Source organism: Echiichthys vipera (assembly GCF_963691815.1).
Source record: "Echiichthys vipera genome assembly, chromosome: 22".
Taxonomy (NCBI): domain Eukaryota; kingdom Metazoa; phylum Chordata; class Actinopteri; order Perciformes; family Trachinidae; genus Echiichthys; species Echiichthys vipera.
Window position 1 is genome coordinate 19,985,917 of NC_139847.1, and position 21,472 is coordinate 20,007,388.

The 21,472-nt window shown below is 45.1% G+C and overlaps 1 protein-coding gene across 2 annotated transcripts in view; it reads right to left on the reverse strand.

The window, feature by feature from the left end:
* The window catches only part of eml3 (EMAP like 3), a 63,311-nt gene extending 54,370 nt beyond the window's left edge, over positions 1-8,941 (reverse strand). For both annotated transcript variants that reach the window (XM_083937063.1, XM_083937062.1), the window contains exon 1: positions 8,825-8,941. In XM_083937063.1, coding sequence (XP_083793189.1) covers positions 8,825-8,849 — 25 coding nt within the window. In that variant the 5' untranslated portion in view covers positions 8,850-8,941. The remainder of the gene's footprint in view (positions 1-8,824) is intronic.
* Positions 8,942-21,472: the final 12,531 nt, after the last annotated feature.

Sequence of the window (21,472 nt, forward strand, 5' to 3'; positions counted from 1 at the left end):
AAGAAATATCAACAACCTGCACACGGTGCTTGTTCAGGAAAAGTCACAGACAGTTGATTTTATTCCCCACTGTTGCATCTGTGCAGCCTCGGCTTGAAAATCTGAATGTACTTCTCCTTTTTTTAAAGATATGATACTTTCAATACTGTTAAATGTGGATATCTTATTGTTGTAAAGAAGTACCGATAGCCACCTCGGGGGCTGGGAGCGAGATTCGGGAACCGGTTCCAGTTGAGAACTAGTAACAAATTGGAAGTGGAATCATATGAGTCTGAGGTAATCAATTCCTTTTATCAAGGCCGGCATGTTTTTAACCGTTGCACATGACGTCCAACTCATGCGTTTACGCTGCTGGAAACTTGCAACAGGAAGGAGTCATGGTGCAGAGGAAGAAACAGTCCAAAGCGTGGAGTAATAATAAAATGGTTTCTTTGAAAAACCTGAAAACCTGCAAAAACAAGAAAGCTGTACCAATATCCTCTCATTTCATCTACACTGTGTTCAAATTTAGACATAATAAAACAGTAGCGTTGACGATGAATAGCAGACTTTTTTACACACAGAACATGGATCAGGAATCAGTGAGGAAATCGATAGCGTCACATTGATAAGCAGAATCGATACTAGCACTGGTCTCAATTCCTATCCTTACTAATGATATACACCGGAGATCAAAATTAAATTATTCTGAAATATTGTTATTTTTATTGTCCAGAATTTGCTAGAAATTGTACTGTCCTAGCATGTTTTTTTAAATAACCAAGGCACTTCAACAAAAACCTTTATTTAGAGAAAATATCAGTGATCAGAATGAGAGAACAGTGTTGATTGTGTCAGAAGAGAAGATTTCAACAATGTTGTAGAGGCCACAGCTTTGGATGACTTCAGCACATCTGCACCCACAGGACATCACTAGTTTCTCACACTGAAACCCAATAGAAACCCAATCTTAACCCCATAGAGAACTTCTGGAAAATCCTTGGTGACAAAGTAATGTGTAAGAAACCCACTCCAGTTAGTGAACTGTGTTAGAGAGTGAGTCAGAATGGACCAAGATCAAACCAGAGCAGTGTGAGAAACTAGTGATGTCCTGTGGGTGCAGATGTGCTGAAGTCATTCAAAGCTGTGGCCTAAATAAAGCTTTTTGTTGAAGTGCCTTGGCTATTTAAAAATAAACATGTTAGTGAAGCAGTATAGCCACAGAAGATATTCTATTAAATTCTTTATATTAATACCTTGTCCTCTAATTTTTTATCTTCACTGTATATATTTAAATCTTTCGCTGATATAAAACCTGAATCTCAGTACGGAGACATTGACAAAAACAAAACTTTCTCTGAGAAATGTTTTTCTACAAAGTCCTCTTTTAAAAAAAAAAATCAGTCAAAGAAGGTATTCATTTTCAGTAACTTAGCATCTCAAATTGGCAGAATTCTGTTTCAAATCAAGAACAACCTAATTGAGCAAGAAACAAGTAACAAACCCATCTCAGGTGGATAGCGAGCAGGCTCCCAGGCTCCCAGGCCTGACACAGAGACCGTGAGTGTCTCCCTCCAGACTCCGGAGGAACAGCACGTCTGCTCTTCTCAAAAGAAGCACTATTGCAACATTCTGGGAAAAACACTGAAATAGCTGCCATCTGCTGATGCAACTTCCTGCTGATCTCTGCACAATGTGTCCCACATTTCTTTGTTATTCACACTGAAAAAAATACAACATTAAAGGATAATTCTGCTGTAATAAGACCTGGTTCTTGTTTTCTTAGTTTGAGCTGTCATTACTGTCAGCTTTGACAGTCCGACAAGGCAGGAAACCTACTGGATCGCTGCTGATAGACACTATTGTCCCACAATGCACAAGGGACACGGAAAAATGACTTAACACTGCAAAAGAATACAAAAAATCGCAGATGGCAGTGACACAAAAGGAATACAAAACTATTTAACAAATGAATTCAAAGCAAAAAGAACAAAAATAAATCTTAAATCCTTGCTTGATCTCAGTGAGGTTTAATTGGCAGCCCTTTGATTAACATCTGGCACACACGCGTAATTCCACTCGAACCCTGCCATGTTGTATGCAAGGAATTAGTTCAAATAAATACTATTATAGAAGATGTGATTCCACACATGTTATGGTATTTCCATTTCCACAAGTAGAGTCAAAATGTGTTTGTTCTGTAAGCTGCGTCTGGATTTGTCCATCAGCTGTGAGCAGACATCAACACCACAGTTTTTATCCAGATTTAAGTCTGCACGGTGGCATTCTTAACAAATATTTCACTTTGGCATTAAATGTGAATGCACACTACTCACTCAGAACTCTACATGGTTAGACTTAGTACATAGGGTTGAGAATAGGGAATTCCTCTTATCGCTGAGGGATGGTCTTGTCGAACTAGGGCTGGGCCATAATTAAATCGGATCATTTATCTTGTACCAATGAAATCAGACTGATGAAATCATACATCCTAATTTACACTTATGTCGTCTAAATTGATAATAACTAGCACATTATCTCAAATTTCTCAGGAAATCTGATCCGAAAGGTTTTTGAAGGGAATATCACTTTTAGATTGCTGTTTTATTTTTCCTTCACCCTATTTGCGTGCGTGCATCTAAACAGTGTGTAGTTTGAATTCATGTGTATTTTGAGAAAAACTCTACTTTTCATTTGTCAAGTATTTAGTCACACAGAAGTCGCCCACACAAAAATAGGTCTACGTGTGGTTATTTCAGAGACTATTTATTGATGAAAATTCCCAGAAAACTATGTCTATGTCATGAAGAAAGATGACAACAGAGCTGCAGCTTGTGATGTGTGTAAAATTACCATTTCAAGTAAATGTGGAAACAGCAGCAATATGCTGAAACATCTTTCTACGCAGACTTAAATTCCAGGAATGCCATGACTTTGACTCTACGCACCAGTGCCATTGCTCCCCGACAGGTAAATATGCTCTTAGAATAACATTAGCACCCGTGAGTGCTGTGTTCACACTCAGATAACAAAACCTGTGTAAGCATACTTTCTTTTAGGAATCAATAAGGGAATCGATAAAGAATCGATAAAGGTGTCAATATAATCTCACCAATTTCCATCCCTGTTAGTACAGTATACCTATACAAACAAAAGGGGAAAGCTTCAGTGTCTGGCACCTGCAGTTTCTAGGAAGAATCTCTCTGGCTCACAGGAAGTGATGTATTCTAGCTTCCTGCCTGTTTGCAGTGAATACAGGGAACTAGGCAGTGTAATAAATGTGTATTTATGTTGTTATGTATCTCTGTTTTCCTGGGGATAGGTGTTCTTCTCCTGTGTGGTTGGGGAGGCGCTGTTTCCCTGGTGCCTTGCCCATTTTTGCTTTCCAGGTCAGGTCCCATCCAGGTGCACATGGTTAGGTCTGGTTACCTAGGAGAGGATTTAGGGAGAAGATTCCAGGGCCGTCTCACTCTCCTTCCCTCCCTCCCTCCCTCCCTCCCTGCCTGCGATGACAACTGCCAACAGTTCTTCTTAGTTATTTCTTGCTATTTTGCACATTATCAATGCAACAGTCCATATCACACCACACACATAGCCACCACTTACACTGATCTTTATTTTCTTTGTGACTTAGGGCCTAGTTCTAATAAATATATTGAAATGGTTTAACTTTGTGGTCTCCCCTTCGTTGTGGTCTGCCGTGAGCCATGTGATCATAACAATGTGTGCAAGTGTACATATGAAGAAAAAAGTGCCACTTTCCAAAAGGCAAACTTCAGTGACAGGGCGTCCGGGGACAAGTGCCTCCACACTTCTCCAGGTGGAGAACAGACAGAGAGATTTGCAGACACTGGTGACACCTCCCAAACTCATGAGCGTCACATGTACCGGGCCTTATCCACTTTTCAGTAGTAAGCTTTTAAACTGAAGTTTACATTTACATACATTAAATACACAGCGGCTGTCATGTGTGGTTTCACTGCAATCTTCCACCTGTTCAGGACCACAGGTCATTTGTATGAGCTTTGGCTTCCACAGCAACCGTTTACCCTCCTGCTCTCCTTACTATACTTATGTTCCTTACAGGCCACCGTGGACTGTCCAGACCTGAAGATGCTGTCTCAGTGTCAGAGTACGGATCGACCCATATGGATCTTTTAGGGCCGATGCCCATGCCCATACCAATTAGGTTTTTCCCCATCAGCCTTAGCCGATGACCGCGATTTTCTTGAGCAAATATTGTCTGGTACATGATAAACGTTTACACGAATTAGTATTCAACTACGTATAAAACAGATGGGGGGGGGGGGGGGGTTGCACTGTGATTTCACTGCCATGTCAAGGGAGCTCCGCCCTGGTCCAAGTAAAGAGAGAGGGAGAGACACACACACACACACGCACGTCCAAACCTCCAGCCAGGTGGTTGCTAAATAAAATGCATGCTATGTATGGTCTGCAAGTGAACTGCAGCTAAATATTATATTTATATATTATTATCTATTATTATATTATGCGCTGATAATATTAATGTATCATCTATCCCTATTTCAGTGTTATCAAATTTTGTTGATAGTGTGAATTATTTAAAAATACAGGTGGACTGTTTCTGCCTGTGTATTCACTACAACTACAACTACAAAGAAAACACGAGTATCAGCTGATAAAAGTTTACAATTCACCATAAATATGTATGTTTAATATGTTTTTTTATGGCAAATATTTATTGGTGCTACTTCTGTACAATTGTGTAGGAGTATTGATCATTTTAGAACATTTTGCTGTCCAAATAATGATTCCAAGCTAATTCAAAACTAACAAAGTGTCATGTACTTATGGTTGACCCATATGGGTTTTTCATTGACAGATTGCGATATAGAGAGAGAACAGGGCAACCAAAGGCTGATAATATCGACATTATATTGTTGGGTTGTCGTTTTTTGCATCTGATTAAAATACATCAATTTAATAATAATAATAATAATAATGAGACACAAAATGGCTCAACTTAGATGAACATTTATTTAACACTGTAATAGTCTGCGTCGTCTCTGTTTAGTCTGTTTTTAGTTGTAAGCTATACAGAACTTGCAGCATCGGTTTTAGATCTTTCCGCTGTTGTGTAGACGACCCCTACCATCCCACATGACAAATCGGATGAATGTTTTACCCGTGGGGACCAGGAGCGGCAGCTGGGGATGCCCATACAACCGTTTTTTGGGCTCTGTAAGCTAGTTTAGCTGGTAGTTGGAAGCTTGCTACGTGACGCTGATGTCTGCCCGTAGAACAGGGAAATTGACACAAGGGGGAATGCCATCTTCTTTCTACAGCTGTCACACTGACAAGGTTGTCTGCTGACATTTTTTAGTCGATCATCCCTGTGAGCGCAGACATCGGCAGATACTGATCTCATCCGACCCATGATACAGTGCACGCCAAAATGTCTCACAGTCAGCTGACAGTGAGACACAGAAAGGAGCAGCTGTATAACAGGCCAGCACAGTATCAATACACATATCATAGCTTTTCAAAGTTTCAAGTGTTTTCTCTCTCTGTCCATCTGTCTGTCTTTGTGTCTGTCTTTGTCTCTCTCTGTCCATCTGTCTGTCTGTGTGTCAGTCTTTGTGTCTCTCTGTCCATCTGTCTGTCTTTGTGTCTCTCTGTCCGTCTGTCTGTCTTTGTCTCTCTCCGTCCATCTGTCTGTCTTTGTCTCTCTCTGTCCATCTGTCTGTCTTTGTCTCTCTCTGTCCATCTGTCTGTCTTTGTCTCTCTCCGTCCATCTGTCTGTCTTTGTGTCTCTCTCTGTCCATCTGTCTGTCTTTGTGTCTCTCTGTCCATCTGTCTGTCTTTGTCTCTCTCTGTCCATCTGTCTGTCTTTGTCTCTCTCCGTCCATCTGTCTGTCTTTGTCTCTCTCTGTCCATCTGTCTGTCTTTGTCTCTCTCCGTCCATCTGTCTATCTTTGTCTCTCTCTGTCCATCTGTCTGTCTTTGTGTCTGTCTTTGTCTCTCTCTGTCCATCTGTCTGTCTTTGTGTCAGTCTTTGTCTCTCTCTGTCCATCTCTCTGTCTTTTCTCTCTTTCTCTCTCCTTTTGTTCCTCTCAACCGGTGCAGACAGATGTCCGTCCTCCACAGAGCTGGGTCTGTTCCAGGTTCCTGTCTGTTATAGGGAAGGTTTTCGTTGCCACCGTACTCTAGGGGGGAATTGTTGGGTCTATGTAAATCATAAATAAGTCATAGAGTGTGGTCTTTACCTACTCTGTAAAGTGTCCTGAGATAACTTTGTTATGAAGCATTAGTACAAGATCAGAAGTGTTAAAGACTGAGCAGAGTGGCAGCCTCTGTACTGTATTTTACACTGCAGCTCCCTCAGGCACTGAGCCACAGCAGTCCTGCCCACAGATGCTAGCCACAGTCTTCCTGTGATATTTACTGTTCCCCAGTGCCTTGCCGCCCCACCAATTTACAAGACAAATAAACACAACATCAGCACGTAAGGTGGGACAGCAGGGCCTACAGATGTGCAACAAAAGCAGCGTTGTGCAACAGTGTCACAGCTCCCGTTACAGTGGGCACCATGGGGGACGAGCAGGTAGAACAAAACAGGCTCATGTAAGAATAAAAATGAGTACTCTGCTTGTGCATAAATATGGACAGTCTGTTAAAGGATCACATCATGTACTTTTAGCTTACTTTAGTTCTCTGTGATCCTCTGACCACTGCAGGTGGTCTGTTCATGGCTGCTCAAAACAGACGGAACAGTCATTCAGCTAGCAATGGGAATCTTCATTCACACATTAAAGGTTGAATCTGGACAATGAGCAGAACACCTACAACTAGTGCCTCAAGATCCTAGTCGCAACAACAAAAAATAACTCCAGCAGTGGGGTTGCCAGGTTTGTCAGACCCAGCCCAGTAGCTACAGGAGCTCAGAGTCTGTTGGAGCCTTTTTGAACCCATCCCCTCTGGCAAATCACACCATAAAAACAAGTATTAGAGGAGTTTGACTGACGGTTAGCGTTAGCCATTAGCGTTAGCCGTTCCAGCTCAGTAAAGATGAAAGTGATGTAAGCGATCAAGGAGCAGCGTAGCCATATAGGCGTGCGATTGAATGGCGTTTCTCTCCTTTCTCTCAGTCCATGGAGTGAATGCTCGGCCTATAGTGACTCTGGTTGTTGCCCGTCTCCGCTCACTCAGCTGCTGGGACAAAGAACGCCCCCTTCACTGAGGCTCTGAAGCAGCTGCAGGATTGGCAAACTCCATTTCACCCAGTGCCAGCCGACAGTAGCTGCACCCAACAACAGACAACCCTGGCAACTCGCTAATGGCTGGTACAATGGAAGCACAACAGGACAGAAAGTCATTGTCAAACCCATCAAAAACATTTTAAATGTTAATTCAGACTAAATATACTTTTTCAAGGAAAAGCAAATCTGTACCCCTCAAAACGCCCCGTGGGTGTATTATTTTGAAATATAGCTTTTAATAAAGATTCAACATATTCAACCTTTAATTTAGACCAGACTAAATGTTTGCTAAGCTTAACTAACCCAGCTGCCAGTTCTCATTAGTCACAACATCGCGAGATGGATGAAGAAACACAGAGAAACAGTTACAGTCACGCCTCGAATTAGACTCGACCAGCGTGCCACAATCTGGACAGCTGTGTGAATACGAGGCTAACATCACGCGCTGCAACCCAGACAAGCCAGCAGCTGTTTATACACACACACACACACCGACACACACACACACAGACACACACACAGACACACACACACACAGACACACACGCACACACATGTACACACACAAACACACACACATACACACACGCACACACACAGACACACACACACATGTACACACACCCACACAAACACATGCACGCACGCACACAAACACATGCACACACAGACACACACACACACGCACACAAAGACACACACACACCCACACACAGACACACGCGCACACACAGACACACACACACGCACGCACCCACACACATGTACACACACACAAACACACACGCACACACCCACACACATGTTCACACACAAACACACGCACGCACACACACGTACACACGCCCACAGACACATATGTACACACACACACACAAACACATGCACGCACGCGCACACACACGCACGCACACACACACAGACACACACGTACACACACCCATACACACACCCACACACACAGACACACACACGCACGCACGCACACAGACACACACGCAAATGCGCGCGCGCGCACACACACACACACGCAGTCACACACGCGCAAGAACACACACACACACACGCACTCACACACGCAGACACACACACTCACACACACGCAGACACACGCACACACACACGGTGCTGCTGTCATGTTGCAACTCAGCTTGTAACGACCCCGTGCCCACATCACTATTAAAGAAGTGAAGTTGCTGGACGGTATATCAGTGCCAAATGTCCACGCGCCATTCTTTAACTCGTTCACTAAACTTCCCTGTAAGATATTTAAATGTTGTTTCCCCCACTATCCTCTTCCACCAAAATACACCAGGAGCGTGACAGGAAGAACACTTTAGAAAACACTATAAAAGCTGCTTTCAGAGACATTTGCACACGAACGAGTCTGAAAGTGTGACTTTTCTGTAACATGGTGTCAGTGGTGTTGCCAAAAAACACAATTATTGCCTTTTGGTTGTTATGGTGTTTTGTTAAATTGTTGCCCCCATAACCATGTGAGAGCCACTTCCGAACACAGTCACTGAAGTTTCTATAATGTGTTGTCGGTAAAAAACCGCCACACAGAGACAGTAAACGCGTGTGTGTGTGTGTGCTTCACTCACCCAAACTGTTTGTAGAAGAATCCATAATCAGGAGTTTAGGTTGAGGGGAGTTACTGTGGAGTTACTGTAGAGTTGTGTACAGCCTGGACTGAGGTGTGTTTTCCATGCTGAGAGAGGAGTGTCACAAGCCCTACTCTGGGGGCTCGCGTCAACCGCACGGGCTCAGCAACGGCAACACCGGAAACGTGGGCCGTTTTCCGGTAAATAAAGCGCTATGGTTTATTAAACGAGACAAATTACCGACACAAAAAGTCATTAACGACGTGAATTTTGCAACGGAGTTGTAATTATGACAATAAAAGTAAAAAAAATGTCGAAATAAAAAACAAACACGTCGCTAGTCGGAAGATTGAAGGCGCCATCCGGAAGTTGTGTGCCTCATTATGTCGAGCTTGACAATATCGTTGTGAAGGCACCATGCTGAGCTAAAGTAGCATCCGTTAGCTCTGTCCAACAGTTACTGTCTCCAGTCTCTGTGTGGCACAGCCGACACTTTCTGATGTAGTGTTGCAGAAGAATGCGTTTGCAAACTGGCAACAACATTTCCAGGCTCCGCCACAGCGCCTGTCAAACATCAGCAGGACACATGTGTTCACACGCGTTCTGTCGCCACCGCGTGGCAGGGCAGGGTAACACAAGCACCAGTGACGACTAATAATATTAATAATAAATGTCATTCATATAGCACATTTTATAACACGAAATGCAGCTCAAATGTCTTTACAAAAGATGAATACAAATCAATGACCCAAGTAGTAGCTGGTAAAACCTTGGATGTGTACAGACTTTTTGAAGGGCAGGGGCGAAAAGGGAAAAAAGGGCACTTGAGCACACGTTTTAGTCTTCAAGAGGGCACTTTACCGTGCATTTGGGCTCTTTGGCTAATAGCGAGCACCTAGAACGCGTTTGCACTATTGCATGTTTTTTGGCTTCTAGAAGGTACTTTAGCACGTGTTTGGGCTCCTACGAGAGCACTTTAGCACACGTTTTGGCTCACAAGAGGGCAATTTAGCACACGTTTTGGCTTCCAAGACAGCAATTTAGCACACGTTTTGGCTTCCAAGACGGCACTTTAGATCATGTTCTGGCTTCTAGAAGGTGCTTTAGCACGTGTTTGGGCTCCTACGAGAGCACTTCAGCACACGTTTTGGCTCCTAGAGGGCACTTTAGCACACGTTTTGGCTCACAAGAGGGCACTTTAGCACACGTTTTGGCTTCCAAGACAGCAATTTAGCACACGTTTTGGCTTCCAAGACGGCACTTTAGATCATGTTTTGGCTCCTAGAGGGCACTTTAGCACACGTTTTGGCTTCCAAGACGGCACTTTAGATTATGTTTTGGCTCCTAGAGGGCACTTTAGCACACGTTTAGGCTCCTAGAGAACACTTTAACACGTGTTTGGGCTCCTAGAGGGCACTTTAGCACAAGTTTTGGTTTCTAGAGGGCACTTTACAACGTGTTTATGCTCCTAGAGAGAACTTTCGCACAAGTTTTGGTTTCTAGAGGGTACTCTAGCATGTTTGGCTCCTAGAGGGCACTTTAGCACACGTTTTGGCTCCCAAGAGGATACTTTAGCACGCATTTGGCTCCCAAGAGTGCACTTTAGCACGTGTTTGGGCTCCTAGAGGGCACTTTAGCACGTGTTTGGGCTCCTAAGAGAGCACTTTAGCAAACGTTTTGGCTTCAAACAGAGCACTTTAGCACATGTTTTGGCTTCCAAGACGGCGATTTAGCACACGTTTTGGCTCCTAGAGGGCATATAAGCACGTGTTTAGGCTCCTAGAGGGCACTTTAGCACAGAGTTTGGCTCATAGAGGACACTTTAACACGTGTTTGGGCTCCTAGAGGGCACTTTAGCACAAGTTTTGGTTTATAGAGGGCACTTTAGCACACGTTTTGACTTCCAAGACGGCACTTTAGATCACGTTTTGGCTCCTAGAGGGCACTTTAAGAAGAAGAAGCAGAAATACTTTATTTATCCAGCAACGGGGAAATTGAATTTTTTCACTCTTATTATTAATCATGTTACACCCACAGGTCCGAAATACACACATGCACAGACAGGACCTATATACATGCAATTAAGGAGAGATGTCAGAGCGAGGGGGCTGCCAGTGACCGGCGCCCTGAGAGCACTTTAGCACGTGTTTGGGCTCCTAGAGGGCACTTTAGCACACGTTTTGGTTTTTAGAGGGCACTTGACCACATGTTTAGGCTCCTAAAGAGAACCTTAGCACAAGTTTTGGTTTCTAGAGGGTACTCTAGCATCTTTGGCTCCTAGAGGGCACTTTAGCACACGTCTTGGCTCCAAAGAGGATACTTTAGCATACGTTTTGGCTCCCAAGAGTGCACTTTAGCACGGGTTTGGGCTCCTAGAGGGCACTTTAGCACGTGTTTAGGCTCCTAAGAGAGCACTTTAGCACACGTTTTGGCTCCCAAGAGAGCACTTTAGCACACGTTTTGGCTTCCAAGAGAGAAATTTAGCACACGTTTCGGCTCCTAAAGGGCAGTTAAAAATGTGTTAAGGCTCCTAGAGAGCACTTTAGCACAGGCTTTGGCTCGTAGATGACACTTTAACACGTGTATGGGCTCCTAGAGGGCACTTTAGAACAAGTTTTGTTTTTTAGAGGGCACTTTAGCACACGTTTTGGCTTCCAAGACGGCACTTTAGATCACGTTTTAGCTCCTAGAGGGCACTTTAGTAAGTGTTTATGCTCCTAAAAGGCACTTTAGCACAAGTTTTGTCCCCTAGAGGACACTTTAACACGTGTTTGGACTCCTAGAGGGCACTTTAGCACAAGTTTTGGTTTCTAGAGGGCACTTTACCACGTGTTTAGGCTCCTAGAGGGAACTTTAGCACAAGTTTTTGTTTCTAGAGGGTACTCTAGCATGTTTGGCTCCTAGAGGGTACTTTAGCACACGTTTTGGCTCCCAAGAGGATACTTTAGCACACGTTTTGGCTCCCAAGAATGCACTTTAGCACGTGTTTGGGCTCCTAGGGGGCACTTTAGCATGTGTTTGGGCTCCTAAAAGAGCACTTTAGCACACGTTTTGGCTCCCAAGTGTATACTTTAGAACACGTTTTGGCTCCCAGAGTGCACTTTAGCATGTGTTTGGGCTCCTAGAGGGCACTTTAGCACACGTTTTGGCTCACAAGAGGGCAATTTAGCACACGTTTTGGCTTCCAAGACAGCAATTTAGCACACGTTTTGGCTTCCAAGACGGCACATTAGATCATGTTTGGCTCCTAGAGGGCACTTTAGCACACGTTTTGGCTTCCAAGACGGCACTTTAGATCATGTTTTGGCTTCTAGAAGGTGCTTAAGCACGTGTTTGGGCTCCTACGAGAGCACTTCAGCACACGTTTTGGCTCCTAGAGGGCACTTTAGCACACGTTTTGGCTCACAAGAGGGCACTTTAGCACACGTTTTGGCTTCCAAGACGGCACTTTAGATCATGTTTTGGCTCCTAGAGGGCACTTTAGCACACGTTTTGGCTTCCAAGACGGCACTTTAGATCATGTTTTGGCTCCTAGAGGGCACTTTAGCACACGTTTAGGCTCCTAGAGAACACTTTAACATGTGTTGGGCTCCTAGAGGGCACTTTAGCACAAGTTTTGGTTTCTAGAGGGCACTTTACAACGTGTTTATGCTCCTAGAGAGAACTTTCGCACAAGTTTTGGCTCCTACAGGGGACTTTAGCACACGTTTTGGCTCCCAAGAGGATACTTTAGCACGCATTTGGCTCCCAAGAGAGCACTTTAGCACTTGTTTGGGCTCCTGGAGGGCACTTTAGCACGTGTTTGGGCTCCTAAGAGAGCACTTTAGCAAACGTTTTGGCTTCAAACAGAGCACTTTAGCACATGTTTTGGCTTCCAAGACGGCGATTTAGCACACGTTTTGGCTCCTAGAGGGCATATAAGCACGTGTTTAGGCTCCTAGAGGGCACTTTAGCACAGAGTTTGGCTCATAGAGGACACTTTAACACGTGTTTGGGCTCCTAGAGGGCACTTTAGCACAAGTTTTGGTTTATAGAGGGCACTTTAGCACACGTTTTGACTTCCAAGACGGCACTTTAGATCACGTTTTGGCTCCTAGAGGGCACTTTAAGAAGAAGAAGCAGAATTACTTTATTTATCCCGCAACGGGGAAATTGAATTTTTTCACTCTTATTATTAATCATGTTACACACAAAGGCCCAAAATACACACATGCACAGACAGGACCTATATACATGCAATTAAGGAGAGATGTCAGAGCGAGGGGGCTGCCAGTGACCGGCGCCCTGAGAGCACTTTAGCACGTGTTTAGGCTCCTAGAGGACACTTTAGCACACGTTTTGTCCCCTAGAGGACACATTGACACGTGTTTGGGCTCCTAGAGGGCACTTTAGCACACGTTTTGGTTTTTAGAGGTTTTAAGAGGGTACTCACTTGACCACATGTTTAGGCTCCTAGAGAGAACCTTAGCACAAGTTTTGGTTTCTAGAGGGTACTCTAGCATCTTTGGCTCCTAGAGGGCACTTTAGCACACGTCTTGGCTCCAAAGAGGATACTTTAGCATACGTTTTGGCTCCCAAGAGTGCACTTTAGCACGGGTTTGGGCTCCTAGAGGGCACATTAGCAAGTGTTTAGGCTCCTAAGAGAGCACTTTAGCACACGTTTTGGCTCCCAAGAGAGCACTTTAGCACACGTTTTGGCTTCCAAGAGAGCAATTTAGCACACGTTTCGGCTCCTAAAGGGCACTTAAAAATGTGTTAAGGCTCCTAGAGAGCACTTTAGCACAGGCTTTGGCTCGTAGATGACACTTTAACACGTGTATTGGCTCCTAGAGGGCACTTTAGAACAAGTTTTGTTTTTTAGAGGGCACTTTAGCACACGTTTTGGCTTCCAAGACGGCACTTTAGATCACGTTTTAGCTCCTAGAGGGCACTTTAGTAAGTGTTTATGCTCCTAAAAGGCACTTTAGCACAAGTTTTGTCCCCTAGAGGACACTTTAACACGTGTTTGGACTCCTAGAGGGCACTTTAGCACAAGTTTTGGTTTCTAGAGGGCACTTTACCACGTGTTTAGGCTCCTAGAGGGAACTTTAGCACAAGTTTTTGTTTCTAGAGGGTACTCTAGCATGTTTGGCTCCTAGAGGGCACTTTAGCACACGTTTTGGCTCCCAAGAGGATACTTTAGCACACGTTTTGGCTCCCAAGAATGCACTTTAGCATGTGTTTGGGCTCCTAGGGGGCACTTTAGCACCTGTTTGGGCTCCTAAAAGAGCACTTTAGCACACGTTTTGGCTCCCAAGTGTATACTTTAGAACACATTTTGGCTCCCAGAGTGCACTTTAGCATGTGTTTGGGCTCCTAGAGGGCACTTTAGCACGTGTTTGGTCTCCTAATAGAGCTCTTTAGCACAAGTTTTTGCTCCAAAGAGAGCACTTTAGCACACATTTTGGATTCCAACAGCACTTTAGCACACGTTTTGGTTCCGAAGAAAGCACTTTAGCACACGTTTTGGATACCAAGACGGCACTTTAGATCACATTTTGGCTCCTAGAGGCCACTTAAGCATGTGTTTAGGCTCCTAGAGGGCACTTTAGCACGTGTTTAGGCTCCTAGAAGGCACTTTAGCACAAGTTTTGTCCCCTAGAGGACACTTTAACACATGTTTGGACTCCTGGAGGACACTTTGGCACACGTTTTGGCTCTCAAGAGAGCACTTTAGCACACGCTTTGGCTTCCAAGACGGCACTTTAGCACACGTTTTGGCTCCTAGAGGGCAATTAAGCACGTGTTTAGGCTCCTAGAGGGCACTTTAGCACGGGGTTTGGCTCGTAGAGAACACTTTAACACGTGTATAGGCTCCTAGAGGGCACTTTAGCACAAGTTTTGTCCCCTAGAAGACACTTTAACACCTGTTTGGGCTCCTAGAGGACACTTTAGCACAAGTTTTGATTTCTAGAGGGCACTTTAGCACGTGTTTGGGCTCCTAAGAGAGCACTTTAGCACGTTTTGGCACCCAAGAAAGCACTTTAGCCCACATTTTGGCTCCTAGAGGGAACTTAAGCACGTGTTTAGGCTCCTAGGGGGATCTTTAGCACAGGGTTTGGCTCCCAAGAAAGCACTTTAACCCACGTTTTGGCTTCCAAGACGGCACTTTAGCTCACAGTTTGGCTCGTAGAGGGAACTTAAGCACGTGTTTAGGCTCCTAGGGGGCACTTTAGCACAGGGTTTGGCTCGTAGAGGACACTTTAACACGTGTTTGGGCTCCTAGAGGGCACTTTAGCACAAGTTTTGGTTTCTAGAAGGAACTTTAGCACACGTTTTGGCTTCCAAGACGGCACTTTAGCACACATTTTGGCTCCTAGAGGGTACTTAAGCACGTGTTTAGGCTCCTAGAGGGCACTTTAACATGTGTTTGGGCTCCTAGAGGGAACTTTAGCACAAGTTTTGTCCCGTGGAGGACATTTTAACATGTGTTTGGGCTCCTAGAGGAAACTTAAGCGCAAGTTTTGGTTTCTAGAGGGCACTTTACCACGTGTTTAGGCTCCTAGAGGGAACTTTAGCACAAGTTTTGGTTTCTTGAGGGCACTTTAGCATGTGTTTGGGCTCCTAGAGGGCACTTTAGCACAGGGTTTGGCTCAAAGAGGACACTTTAACACGTGTTTGGGCTCCTAGAGGGCACTTTAGCACACGTTTTAGCTTCCAAGAGAGCACTTTAGCACACGTTTTGGCTTCCAAGACGGCACTTTAGCACACGTTTTGGCTCCTAGAGGGCACTTAATCATGTGTTTAAGCTCCTAGAGGGCACTTTAGCACAGGGTTTGGCTCGTAGAGAACACTTTAACATCTGTTTGGGCTCCTAGAGGGCACTTTAGCACGGGATTTGGCTCGTAGAGAACACTTTAACATGTGTTTGGGCTCCTAGAGGACACTTTAGCACAAGTTTTGATTTCTAGAGGGCACTTTAGCACGTGTTTGGGCTCCTAAGAGAGCACTTTAGCATGTTTTGCTCCCAAAAAAGGACTTTAACCCACGTTTTGGCTTCCAAGACGGCACTTTAGCCCACATTTTGGCTCCTAGAGGGAACTTAAGCACGTGTTTAGGCTCCTAGGGGGCACTTTAGCACAGGGTTTGGCTCCCACGAAAGCACTTTAACCCACATTTTGGCTTCCAAGACGGCACTTTAGCCCACATTTTGGCTCGTAGAGGAAACTTAAACACGTGTTTAGGCTCCTAGGGGGCACTTTAGCACAGGGTTTGTCCCCTAGAAGACACTTTAACACCTGTTTTGGCTCCTAGAGGACACTTTAGCACAAGTTTTGATTTCTAGAGGGCACTTTAGCACGTGTTTGGGCTCCTAAGAGAGCACTCTACCACGTTTTGGCTCCGAAGAAAGCACTTTAACCCACGTTTTGGCTTCCAAGACGGCACTTTAGCCCACATTTTGGCTCGTAGAGGGAACTTTAGCACAAGTTTTGGTTTCTAAAAGGAACTTTAGCACACGTTTTGGCTTCCAAGACGGCACTTTAGCACACATTTTGGCTCCTAGAGGGCACTTTAGATCATGTTTTGGCTCCTAGAGGGCACTTTACCACGTGTTTAGGCTCCTAGAGGGAACTTTAGCACAAGTTTTGGTTTCTTGAGGGCACTTTAGCATGTGTTTGGGCTCCTAGAGGGCACTTGAGCACAGGGTTTGGCTCATAGAGGACACTTTAACACGTGTTTGGGCTACTAGAGGGCACTTTAGCAAACGTTTTAGCTTCCAAGAGAGCACTTTAGCACACGTTTTGGCTTCCAAGACGGCACTTTAGCATACGTTTAGGCTCCTAGAGGGCACTTAATCACGTGTTTAGGCTCCTAGAGGGCACTTTAGCATGGGGTTTGGCTCGTAGAGAACACTTTAACATGTGTTTGGGCTCCTAGGGGGCACTTTACCACAAGTTTTGTCCCCTAGAGGACACTTTAACACCTGTTTGGGCTCCTAGAGGACACTTTAACACAAGTTTTGATTTCTAGAGGGCACTTTAGCACGTGTATGGGCTCCTAGGGGGCACTTGAGCACGTGTTTGGGCTCCTAAAAGAGCACTTTCGCACACGTTTTGGCTCCCAGAGTGCACTTTAGCATGTGTTTGGGCTCCAAGAGGGCACTTTAGCACGTGTTTGGTCTCCTAATAGAGCACTTTAACACACGTTTTTGCTCCCAAGAGAGCACTTTAGCACACGTTTTGGATTCCAACAGCACTTTAGCACAGGTTTTGGTTCAAAAGAGAGCACTTTAGCACACGTTTTGGATTCCAAGACGGCACTTTAGATCACGTTTTGGCTCCTAGAGGCCACTTTAGCATGTGTTTAGGCTCCTAGAGGGCACTTTAGCACAAGTTTTGTCCCCTAGAAGACACTTTAACACGTGTTTAGACTCCTAAAGCACACTTTAGCACAGGGTTTGGCTCGTAGAGGAAACTTATACACGTGTTTGGGCTCCTAGAGGGCACTTTAACACGTGTTTAGGCTCCTAGAGGGCACTTTAGCACAAGTTTTGTCCCCTAGAGGACACTTTAACACATGTTTGGACTCCTGGAGGACACTTTAGCACACGTTTTGGCTCTCAAGAGAGCACTTTTGCAAACGTTTTGTCTTCCAAGACGGCACTTTAGCACAGGTTTTGGCCCCTAGAAGACACTTTAACACCTGTTTTGGCTCCCAAGAAAGCACTTTAACCCACGTTTTGGCTTCCAAGATGGCACTTTAGCCCACATTTTGGCTCGTAGAGGGAACTTTAGCACAAGTTTTGGTTTCTGGAAGGAACTTTAGCACACGTTTTGGCTTCCAAGACGGCACTTTAGCACACATTTTGGCTCCTAGAGGGCACTTTAGATCATGTTTTGGCTCCTAGAGGGCACTTTACCACGTGTTTAGGCTCCTAGAGGGAACTTTAGCACAAGTTTTGGTTTCTTGAGGGCACTTTAGCATGTGTTTGGGCTCCTAGAGGGCACTTTAGCACAGGGTTTGGCTCATAGAGGACACTTTAACACGTGTTTGGGCTCCTAGAGGGCACTTTAGCACACGTTTTAGCTTCCAAGAGAGCACTTTAGCACACGTTTTGGCTTCCAAGACGGCACTTTAGCACACGTTTAGGCTCCTAGAGGGCACTTAATCACGTGTTTAGGCTCCTAGAGGGCACTTTAGCACACGTTTTGGCTTCCAAGACGGCACTTTAGCACGTGTTTAGGCTCCTATGGGGCACTTTAGCACAGGGTTTGGCTCGTAGAGGACATTTTAACCAAGTTTGGGCTCCTAGAGGGCACTTTAGCACAAGTTTTGGCTGCTAGAGGGCCCTTTAGCACACGTTTTGGCTTCCAAGACGGCACTTTAGCACACGTTTTGGCTACTAGAGGGCCCTTTAGCACAGGGTTTGGCTCGTAGAGGACACTTTAAGACGTGTTTGGGCTCCTAGAGGGCACTTTAGCAAAGGGTTTGGCTCATAGAGGACACTTTAACACGTGTTTGGGCACCTAGAGGGCACTTTAGCACAAGTTTTGGTTTCTAGAGGGCACTTTAGCACACGTTTTGGCTTCCAAGACGACACTTTAGATCACATTTTTGCTCCAGAGGGCACTTTAGCACATGTTTAAGCTCCTAGAGGGCACTTTAGCAAACGTTTTGTCCCCTAGAGGACACTTTAACACGTGTTTGGGCTCCTAGAGGGCACTTTAGCACAAGTTTTGGTTATAAGAGGGCACTTTACCACGTGTATAGGCTCCTAGAGGGAACTTTAGCACAAGTTTTGTCCTCTAGAGGACACTTTAACACCTGTTTGGGCTCCTAGAGGACACTTTAGCACAAGTTTTGGTTTCTAGAGTGCACTTTACCACGTGTTTGGGCTCCTAGAGGGCACTTTAGCACGTGTTTGGGCTCCTAAGAGAGCACTTTAGCACACGTTTTGGCTCCCAAGATGACACTTTAGCACACATTTTGGCTCCTAGAGGGAAATTAAGCATGTGTTTAGGCTCCTAGGGGGAACTTTAGCACAGGGTTTGGCTCGTAGAGGACACTTTAACCAAGTTCGGGCACCTAGAGGGCACTTTAGCACACATTTTGGTTTCTAGAAGGCACTTTAGCACACATTTTGGCTTCCAAGACTGTACTTAAGATCACGTTTTGGCTCCTAGAGGGCACTTTTGCGCACGTTTTGGCTTCCAAGACGGCACTTTAGCACACGTTTTGGCTCCTAGAGGGCACTTTAGCGCAGGGTTTGGCTCGTAGAGGACACTTTAACACGTTTTTGGGCTTATAGAGGGCACTTTAGCACTAGTTTTGGTTTCTAGAGGCCACTTTAGCAAGTGTTTAGGCTCCTAGAGGGAACATTAGCACAAGTTTTGGCTTCCAAGAGAGCACTTCAGCACACGTTTTGGCTTCTAAGACGGCACTTAAGATCCCGTTTTGGCTGCTAGAGGGCACTTTAGCACACGTTTTGGCTTCCAAGACGGCACTTTAGCATACGTTTTGGCTCCTAGAGGATACCTTAGCACGCATTTGGCTCCCAAGAGTGCACTTTAGCACGTGTTTGGGCTCCTAGAGGGCACTTTAGCACGTGTTTGGGCCCCTAAGAGAGCACTTTAGCAAACGTTTTGGCTTCAAACAGAGCACTTTAGCACATGTTTTGGCTTCCAAGACGGCGATTTAGCACACGTTTTGGCTCCTAGAGGGCATATAAGCACGTGTTTAGGCTCCTAGAGGGCACTTTAGCACAGAGTTTGGCTCATAGAGGACACTTTAACACGTGTTTGGGCTCCTAGAGGGCACTTTAGCACAAGTTTTGGTTTATAGAGGGCACTTTAGCACACGTTTTGACTTCCAAGACGGCACTGTAGATCACGTTTTGGCTCCTAGAGGGCACTTTAAGAAGAAGAAGCAGAATTAATTTATTTATCCAGCAACGGGGAAATTGAATTTTTTCACTCTTATTATTAATCATGTTACACACACAGGTCCGAAATACACACATGCACAGACAGGACCTATATACATGCAATTAAGGAGAGATGTCAGAGCGAGGGGGCTGCCAGTGACCGGCTCCCTGAGAGCACTTTAGCACGTGTTTAGGCTCCTAGAGGACACTTTAGCACACGTTTTGTCCCCTAGAGGACACATTGACACGTGTTTGGGCTCCTAGAGGGCACTTTAGCACACGTTTTGGTTTTTAGAGGGCACTCGACCACATGTTTAGGCTCCTAAAGAGAACCTTAGCACAAGTTTTGGTTTCTAGAGGGTACTCTAGCATCTTTGGCTCCTAGAGGGCACTTTAGCACACGTCTTGGCTCCAAAGAGGATACTTTAGCATACATTTTGGCTCCCAAGAGTGCACTTTAGCACGGGTTTGGGCTCCTAGAGGGCACTTTAGCACGTGTTTAGGCTCCTAAGAGAGCACTTTAGCACACGTTTTGGCTCCCAAGAGAGCACTTTAGCACACGTTTTGGCTTCCAAGAGAGCAATTTAGCACACGTTTCGGCTCCTAAAGGGCAGTTAAAAATGTGTTAAGGCTCCTAGAGAGCACTTTAGCACAGGCTTTGGCTCGTAGATGACACTTTAACACGTGTATGGGCTCCTAGAGGGCACTTTAGAACAAGTTTTGTTTTTTAGAGGGCACTTTAGCACAAGTTTTGGCTTCCAAGACGGCACTTTAGATCACGTTTTAGCTCCTAGAGGGCACTTTAGTAAGTGTTTATGCTCCTAAAAGGCACTTTAGCACAAGTTTTGTCCCTTAGAGGACACTTTAACACGTGTTTGGACTCCTAGAGGGCACTTTAGCACAAGTTTTGGTTTCTAGAGGGCACTTTACCACGTGTTTAGGCTCCTAGAGGGCACTTTAGCACACGTTTTGGCTCCCAAGAGGATACTTTAGCACACGTTTTGGCTCCCAAGAATGCACTTTAGCACGTGTTTGGGCTCCTAGGGGGCACTTTAGCACGTGTTTGGGCTCCTAGAGGGCACTTTAGCAAGTGTTTAGGCTCCTAAGAGAGCACTTTAGCACACATTTTGGCTCCCAAGAGAGCACTTTAGCACACGTTTTGGCTTCCAAGAGAGTAATTTAGCACACGTTTCGGCTCCTAAAGGGCACTTAAAAATGTGTTAAGGCTCCTAGAGAGCACTTTACCACGTTTTGGCTCCGAAGAAAGCACTTTAACCCAAGTTTTGGCTTCCAAGACGGCACTTTAGCCCACATTTTGGCTCGTAGAGGGAACTTTAGCACAAGTTTTGGTTTCTAAAAGGAACTTTAGCACATGTTTTGGCTTCCAAGACGGCACTTTAGCACACATTTTGGCTCCTAGAGGGCACTTTAGATCATGTTTTGGCTCCTAGAGGGCACTTTACCACGTTTTTAGGCTCCTAGAGGGAACTTTAGCATAAGTTTTGGTTTCTTGAGGGCACTTTAGCATGTGTTTGGGCTCCTAGAGGGAACTTTAGCACAGGGTTTGGCTCATAGAGGACACTTTAACACGTGTTTGGGCTACTAGAGGGCACTTTAGCACACGTTTTAGCTTCTAGAGGGCACTTAACCACGTGTTTAGGCTCCTAGAGGGAACTTTAACACAAGTTTTGGTTTCTAGAGGCCACTCTAGCACACATTTTGTCTTCCAAGACGGCACATTAGAT